At 40.0% G+C, this 9,172-nt stretch overlaps 1 protein-coding gene across 1 annotated transcript in view; it reads left to right on the top strand.

The window, feature by feature from the left end:
* Window positions 1-2,168: 2,168 nt before the first annotated feature.
* Window positions 2,169-9,172, top strand: part of zgc:113531 (uncharacterized protein LOC541359 homolog) — an 8,495-nt gene continuing 1,491 nt past the window's right edge. Inside the window, exons 1-3 of the mRNA XM_053628024.1 lie at window positions 2,169-2,279; window positions 2,393-2,745; window positions 6,246-6,375. Of these exons, the coding sequence (XP_053483999.1) occupies window positions 2,398-2,745; window positions 6,246-6,375 (478 nt within the window). The 5' untranslated portion in view covers window positions 2,169-2,279; window positions 2,393-2,397. The remainder of the gene's footprint in view (window positions 2,280-2,392; window positions 2,746-6,245; window positions 6,376-9,172) is intronic.

The following is a 9,172-nucleotide window of genomic DNA, read 5'->3' as shown; positions in this document are numbered from 1 at the left end:
AGAACAGGTGAAATTACATGCACAAGCAGAGCAGTCCACACAAACTCTTTTTACATTTCGTTCATACTCGTTGTAGTTATGCACGACTGTGTTTTTTTCTTCTTCGAATAGTCTCATTTAATCTCAGAATGTCCACGAGGGGTTTATAATTTCTAGTTTTAAATGACATTTAAAAATATATCATATATATCCATGTTTAGTTACCATGTGACAATTCCTCATTACGGCCATTACAATGTGAAGCCCAATGTGGAATAAAACAAAACACCATTAGAAGCCTTTTAATGTTTTTTTGTTTTTGTTTGTTTGTTTGTTTGTTTTTCTCCAATCAGGAAACACAACAATCCAGTAAAATATAACGAAAATGCGTTTAAGGAAAGAAACCTCAAACATATGGTTACATCAATCAATCAATCAATCAATACCTGTGATAGGGAATATTAATGTGCTGAAGAGTTTGGCACACTTTAGTCATTCCTTCACTCACACAAAAGTAGTTGAAGTTGAGCTGGGAAGCCACACAAACACACAAGCACCAATAATTCTAATAATAATGGCTGTCTTTATTATTATTATTATTATTATTATTATTATTATTATTATTATTATTAGCTTGCACAGATGATGAAGGCCTTTAGTCCAGTCTTGTTACTCTGGAAACTTTGTGCACACTTAGCAACATATTGTGAGTTATGTGAATCATCTTAGAGTCAGATATTCAATAACACACACACACACAGAGACAAACATTCAGTTCCTTTTCAGAAGCAGTAGTATGGAATATTCTGTTGAGTGACTGCAGACAGCCATGACTTTTAACACACGTGCGCGTGCGGAAATATGTATTTACTGTATATGACCATATATAGAATAATGACCATATATCGAAGGGCAGGGTAGCTCAGTGGTTAAGACGTTGGATCAGAAGGTCGCAAGTTCAAATCCCAGCTCTGCCAAGCTTCCACTGCTGGGCCCTTGGGCAAGGCCCTTAACCCTCAACCGCTCAGTTGTATAAATGAGATAAATGTAAGTCGCTCTGGATAATGGCGTCTACCAAGTGCTGTAAATGTAAATGTAGAATAATGAGCATATGTAGAATAATGAGCATATGAACAATAATAAGGATATATAGAATAATGAGCAAACGTAGAATAATGAGCTTATATTGGATAATGAGCATATATAGAATAATGAGCATATGTGAGCATAATGAGCATACAATAATGAGCATATGAAGAATAATGAGCATATGTACAATAATGAGCATATGTAGAATAATGACCATATATAGAATAATGAGCATATGTACAATAATGACCATATGTAGAATAATGAGCATATGTAGAATCCATCCATCTTCTACTGCTTACTCCTTCTTCAGGGTCGCGGGGGAACCTGGGGCCTATCCCAGGTAGCATCGGGCACAAGGCGGGGTACACCCTGGACAGGGTGCCAATCCATCGCAGGGCACAATCACATACACAATAACACACCCACTCATACACTACGGACACTTTAGACACGCCAATCAGCCTACCATGCATGTCTTTGGACTGGGGGAGGAAACCGGAGTACCCGGAGGAAACCCGCACACACATGGCCCCGGCGGGAATCGAACCCCGGACCCTGGAGGTGTGAGGCGAACATGCTAACCACATGTAGAATAATGAGCATATGAAGAATAATGAGCATATGTACAATAATGACCATATATAGAAAAAATGAGCATATGAAGAATAATGACCATATATAGGATAATGAGCACATATAGGATAATGACCATATGTACAATAATAAGCATATATAGAATTATGAGCATATATAGGATAATGAGCATATGTAGAATAATGACAATATGAAGAATACTGAGCATATGAAGAATAATGAGCATATGTACAATAATGACCATATATAGAATAATGAGCATATGAAGAATAATGACCATATGTAGAATAATGACCATATGTACAATGACCATATGTAGAATAATGACCATATGTACAATAATGAGCATATGTACAATAATGACCATATATAGAATAATGACCATATGAAGAATAATGAGCATATGTGCAATAATGACCATATATAGAAAAAATGAGCATATATAGGATAATGAGCATATGAAGAATAATGAGCATATATAGAACAATGTTGGCGCATCCTACAGGACCGCAGTATTGCACAGCCGCTCTACAGTCCATCACTATTGCACTATTCCGCTGTCACGTGTGAATGGAAACATAATCCGAGAGGCGTAGAAGTTTGACTCCGAGTCGGTAAGAGGGCCAACAAGAGCGCACATCTGAAACCAGCCTACAAATGTAACAGCTCCCTTTCTTTTGTGTAACTTTCTGATAGTAAACCACTTTCTCCCTCTTTAATAACTCAGTGGACATGGACGTGCACGTGGCGGCGCCGAGGTGGCTGAGTGCGTGGGTCGGAATCGGTGCTTTTCTGCTCTGCGTGCCGTGCGTCTTGTGCTTCTCAGTGGCAGGGCAGGACGGCACGTGTGAGGCGAACGGCTCGGTGTACTATGTGGGTGAGTGGTACTTCCTGGACTCGGAGCACTGCACGCAGTGTGAGTGTACGGTCGAGGGAGCGGTGTGCGCGCGGACAGAGTGCACCGCGCTGCCCGCCGCCTGCATCCACGTGAGCCACTACCCGAGCGACTGCTGCCCGCGCTGCGAGAGGATCGGCTGTGAACACCGTGGAGAGGTGTACGAGCTCGGCCAACACTTCCAGGTGAGCGTTACAACCACGGCTTCTTCCCAAAACCACCCCGTGCTGCACCAAAGAGCATGTACAAACCGAAAAATAAATACACAAACACGCAAAGTGCACCGTCCTTTATTGACGTGGACTGCGCGAGCGACCAAATCTTTTTGAATGAATTGATTAAAAAAAGATTCGATACTGCAGCACGAGCAGCGTAAACCTCCTCCTCTTGCTTAAACTTAAACACCAAAAATTTAACAACAAAGCATGCACGCTATCCGTGAAACTATTCCTAGCAATCATTTTCGAGAAGTTTATACCAACATTCATCCTAAAACCTGAACGAAGTAAGAAATCAAAGAGTCGAATCATTTTGGTGTTCTCAATTGAATGACTCGAATCACTACACTCAAAGTCTCTCGGAACTTTTTTTTTAAACGGGTGGCAGCTCCCACCTGATGCCACCCATGTGGTCATGCCTCTGAACTGAACCAGAGGTTACAATTTATTATATAATTTATTATAGTAGTAAGCAGGGTTGGGAGGGTTACTTTAAAAACGTATTCCGTTATAGTTACAAATTACTTCAGTAATGTAATCCAAGTAGCACAGTATGAAAGTAATGTAATCTGATTATTTGTGGATTACTGGGGCAGTGGTGGCTCGGTGGTTAAAGGCTCTGTGTTACTGATCAGAAGGTCAGGAGGTCAAGCTCCAGCACTGCCAAGCTACCACTGTTGGGCCCTTGGGCAAGGCCCTTAACCCTCAACTGCTCAGTTGTATAAATGAGATAAATGTAAGTCGTTCTGGATAAGGGCGTCTGCCAAATGCCATAAAAGTAAAGTACTTCAAGTCACATCTGTAAATAAAGTCAACAGAAAAGCAGTGTGATCTAAAATACTTTTATTTAGAGCTTTGGCTTTGTTTTAATTAAAAAAAAAAAAAAGATGCAGGTAACATTACATCACAAAAGTATCTCCCACCACATCCAAGGGCACTGGTACCCAACCCCCTGCTCCAACTCAGGAAGGACTGTTTATTAGGTGATTAGTTGAATTATGTGTGTCGGGAGCAAGGAAACAGGGGTACTCTAGGACCTATTCTAGGGACAAAAACAGGACAAAACCTCATATCAGAGGTGACGTTTGTATGATTTTGATCATACTGTTTAGGTAGAGTGTGGTTTCACATATGGTGGACACTGAAATGAAAAAGTATGCAATATATCCACAGAGTTTGCCAGTTGCACTGAACACACATACTTACATAGTACGAGTTAGCATATGTTCACTTCAATCGAATCATTACTTTGGGTATGTTGCATCTCCCTGAAAGCATTTTCCACAAGAAAGCAATATACAAAGTTATGGAACATCCACAGTGTACCTGCAAATAAGTAGTTCTATGTTAATATAACATTAATAATTAAAAAAAAAATAATCCAACAGAAGTAAAAAGCATACAATTGGTAATATATAATAAATAAACCAGTGTTGCATCAATTCAGCTCCTTGTTTCTGTCTAGTTTTAAATGTGTGTAAGAAGTGGTTCTCTGTGATTATTCTATTTTTCTCCTTTTTTGGGAGTATTTTTACACACAGTAGTATGTGGTATGGACATCAGCATTAGTTACTTGAGTTATTGTTGCCACTCAAAAGGGAATGGCTTTCAAACCCAAGTTTGTTATCTTCTGAAGTCATCTGCATGTTTGTTAAATGTTCTCCGCACTTCTGCGAATGTTTCTCAGGTCAACTGCAGTTCAGACAATTAGTTCCTAAACACCGTAGCCCAGTAAATCGTTTCAAGCCTGCTTCAAAGAGGAATATTTATTTTGGAAAGTTCAGTACCACCATGCAGTTGTCCCATTATTGGTCACTGAATGGTATTTCTCCATAGTGCACATCTGTTTATCGGTCACTTTTGATTGGTCAGATTTTGGATTTAAAAATTTTTTTTATTGCGCCTTCATCCAGGAATGACTGTTCAAGCAGATAAAGCGTAGTGTTTTATATAAGCTTAATACCCAATTTTGACCTCCATGTTTGAACTTTGCATCTTTATATCTCAGTGAAATACTCAAGCTGTTAGGTAATGGAGGCGGAGACGGACACAAGTGCAGATAAAGTTTAATGTGAATCGAAACAATACACGATCTCTGGAACGTGTGGAGAAAAAAAAACATAGACTAGGAAACAAAAACGTAGAACAATGAACAGAACGCAACAGCAAAGTAAGACGAACGAAACCCGATGGGTGCGGTGCAAAACGTGGATAATGTACGCGTGATTAACCCCAAACGTGAATCAGGTGCAGATAGTCATGTGACATGATCGGGTGGGGTGCAGTGACTGATGGGAATCGTAGTCTCTAGTCCTTTTCCCGTATTTACATAACACAAGCACTAAGATCATTTGGCTCATTAAAAAAAATCTGTCTGTCTTTCTGATGTCTCCCAGAGGCCTAAGATGAGGGAAGCACCCTCTCACAACCCCCACTGTACGTCTCATTATAATGGCAAGCTGAGTAGAGACCAAAAGCATAAATATTCCTTAGTTTCCTCAAAATAACAGCTGAACATTGTGAGATCGGTGGATCCTGAAGCTTTACCTTCTTGCACATACGTACTGAGACATATTGTACTGCACCAGATCCAGTTACTCACTGGACAAGGTGAATATTAGATTTGGTTTGAACTCTGCTTGGTAAGAATAAGAACGAGGAGGATTGGTGATCAGGGGTTATTCATTTTCTTATAAAAATGCTTATGCACTTTAGCAGTTCTGGTTATAATTAGTGAAGTTTATTAGGTTATTTATGGAGAGCATGAAAGCTTAAATGTGATCCTGGACCTTACTAAACCTGGTAATGTCAAGCGATGGGTTGAATAAGATGTGCCTGATCAGTAAACTCACCAAACAGTACGTGAAATAGCACTCCTTTCTATAATAGAAATGAAATAACTCTGGGGCACACGGTCGAAATCAGTCTTAGACATGCCTCGTTATCTTCCTCATTCAGTTATTACAGTTATTATGGTGATTATAGGGAATGGAAGAAACCTAAGGGGGTAATCAAAGCCCCGTGACAGGTTTGCAGCTGGGAGTTTTTCCCAACTGATGTGTTTTGTGTGGTTTTTTTTTTTTGTCAGCCCATTTAATTTGAACTGCAGGTGGCATGCTGTCGCGGTTTAAACAGCAGGTGGGTGTGCTGGCCTGTGATTTCTTTGTCCTGGTGGAGAGGAACATAAAGTATAAAATATTCTGTGAGAAAAGCCCAGAATGATGCAGAGCAGCGCGTGACATTGTGTAACAGCCTCAACGTAAAGGTTAAGCATATCATTTTATGTTCAAGAGCTCTACATATAGAAGCCAGTTGTGAGCTGCCTTGGTTCGTTTATACTCTGAGAGGGAAAAATGATTTTCTGTATTATAAATGTGACTTCAGGAGATTTTATGTGCTTTGCATAGTACATATCAAGACTAGGCTAGATTAGGTTTCACTGACAAACGTATGTGTATATTTTACAGCCATCGGAATGTGAGCAGTGCACCTGTGACAACGACGGCATTGCCAGGTGCCTAGTAGCGGACTGTGCCCCCCCTGCATGTGTGAACCCAGTCTTTCAAACAGGGAAGTGCTGTCCAGACTGCAAAGATGGTAAGCTGCTTTAAATCAGATAGATAAGCCTAATTTAGAGGGAGAAAGCCCCTTTTCCAAACACTGACTTCAAAGTGTATGACTAATCCTATTATTCTGAACTCAAAATACCCCATGCAGCGATACAGCCATCTTTTTTTTTTATCTGCATTCCTCTTTCCTCTGCATCTCGTCTCCTCCGCAACGTAATAACCCTGGTGTAATACTCTCGCATAATCCGAAACTCGAAAACGGATAAGATGCGGGAACGCGACTGCGCCAGTCTCCAGTCTATTGGAAGGAAATGTAATTTTGCTCCTTGTGAAATTCATCCAGGCGTGCACCGTGAGATGTGTATGCTGGGAGCGGGTAATCAGGTCTTTATCCAAACAAATTAAAGGGAAAGTATCTCTGGGGAGCTAAATCAGCATGTCAGAAGATCTTCACCATGCTACTGATGCAGTAATATGGTCAAGGCCTGCACGCCAGCTGAAGACCAGTTGGAGTTGTGTCTTCTTTCTTGGATAGCCCTTTAGGGTACGGTTATGAAGATAAAGAGTGTAGCATATGAAGGAATTAAGGCAATATATCATGTAGCGGTATAGAATGACTAGTAATATTAAGTCAAAAAGAATTACTGAAAACACGTTTCACATTCTTTGTCTTCAAGGTTATAACATAGGATTATAATGTCACCTTGAATTACTCCTATGAGACATTTCAAAATTTCATGCCAGACTGAAAACCTTGACTCATAATCTAAGCTCTAGAGTTATTGGCACCCTTCATGGGAATGGGGGAAAAAAATGACTTATCTTTCAATTAGAGAAACTACTCACGAACTTATAATTAATTACAGTTGTGTCCATAAATTTACATACCCCGTGCAGAATCTGCAAAATGTTAATAATTAAAAATAAATAATAAAAAAAAGAGAGATCATTAAATGTTTACATATAGTCCACAAGACACAATAGTAAATATAGAAGCAAGCGGTAATACCGGGGTCAAGCGGCACCATGAGCAGCAAAAGAAGCTTTGTGACATGTTTTTGGTTATAGTCCGATGAAGTGTATCAGGAGTTAGAAAAAAGTCAACTTTCAATCATGAAAAAACATTTATTAAAAAAAAAAACCTAAAAATGGCTACTTCTTAGAATTTTTGTCCTGTATGTGGCGCTGTTCTGAAACTGCTCCGGTAGCATCTGGGCATGATGGTCATCATACAGGAAAGCGTTGAAGAGTTATAAGCCAAAGATACATTTTTGCTATCTCCTGACTAGTAGGGGGCAGTGTGCCGAGACTCTGCAGGTACCCTCAGGGCCTAATGGGGATGACGCGTACCAAGGTTCATCACAATCCCTCAAAGCGTTGCGGAGATACAGCCTCAAGTTCAATTTTGCGTGTTCTTCAAATTTGTTGAAGCGCCATTCGAAAACGGTATGGTTTATCAAAATTCCGTGAATACTTTTTTTTTTGGTATGAGTGCCTCCAGACGATGCAGGCCAATTTTCGTGCAAATCGGACAAACGGTCTAGGAGGAGTTCGAAAAAGTAGGTTTTCAAAATACTTAACAATAGTGGACAGGAAGCTTGCTCGACCATGAGATAATTGGTATCATTGTTCCCGGCCTGAACCACAGAATCTATTAAGACCAGTCTCATCACAGTAGGCAAAAAGAGTCTAATTATTGGTGGTGCTGGCCCAAAACGAGTCCCTTCAGAGCATCGTGCCAAAGACAAATACTGAGTTTCATAATGATACGCCCAGTTATTAGTGAAATACAGCATTTTATGACTAAATTCAAAATGGCCGGCATGGGATTTTTTCATATCATTGGACTCGGTATTCCGCACTGAATCTAACAAGACCAATTTGATCAGAAGTTATAAGCAAAAATCTCATGACCACTAGGGGACACTGTTCCGAAACTGAGCAGGCTCCCTCAAGTCATGAGGGCTATGACAAATAATAAGTTTGGTATGCTAAAGTGTTATGGAGATATACCCTCACGTCCATTTTGGCGTGCTCGCCGTCGAATTCATTGAAGCGGCATTCAAAAATGAAATCAAAGTTCTGTGAATAAATTTTTTGTCCTAAGTGGCTCTATATGATGCAGGCCAATTTTCGTGCAAAACGGCTTAGGACGAGTTTGAAAAATGAGGTTTTTCAGAAAATTGAAAAGGTGGAAAAATTTTCATGACGGAAAATTACCTCATAGGATGCAGTCAAATCATCCTGAGCCAAAAGAGCCAGTAAATTTGTTTCTAGGACGCACGATTCAAAAGTTATTAGCATAAACATGAGTGTAAATTTGGACAGTTGGTGGCGCTAGAGGGACTGAGTTAGAGACTCCAAATTTGCTGGATTAACACAACAGCAGGTCCTCCATCTGTGTGCCAAATTTCATAACTTTCCTGCAAGCGTTTCTCTGGGCTTCCATAGACTCGAGCGGAAGCAGAATAATAACAAGAAAAACTAACAAAGACAATAGGGGTCTTCAACCCTTTGGGGCGTGAAACCAGAAGATGCTGGAAAAGCAAAGCATGTGCAGGACCTAGAGGATTTTACTGAAGAACAGTGGGCGGTTTAACTGCTCAGGGCAAACAATGGACTGTAGGGTTAGGGTTCGAACAAAATATCAAAACAGTACTTGATCATCCATGTAACAACACTCCGTGTTAAGAATCGAGCGTGTGTAAACTTTTCAACTGGTTCATTTGTGTAAATTCAGTTATTATTGTGTCTTGTGGATTATATGTAAACATCTGTTAAGTGAAATTGCTTATTCAGGGCAGGACTAAATAAAAAACAAAATG

This window comes from Ictalurus furcatus, chromosome 7 (genome assembly GCF_023375685.1).
Source record: "Ictalurus furcatus strain D&B chromosome 7, Billie_1.0, whole genome shotgun sequence".
Lineage (NCBI taxonomy): Eukaryota > Metazoa > Chordata > Actinopteri > Siluriformes > Ictaluridae > Ictalurus > Ictalurus furcatus.
Note: the sequence above shows the minus strand (reverse complement) of the source record. Positions and strands in the feature narration are given on the sequence as shown.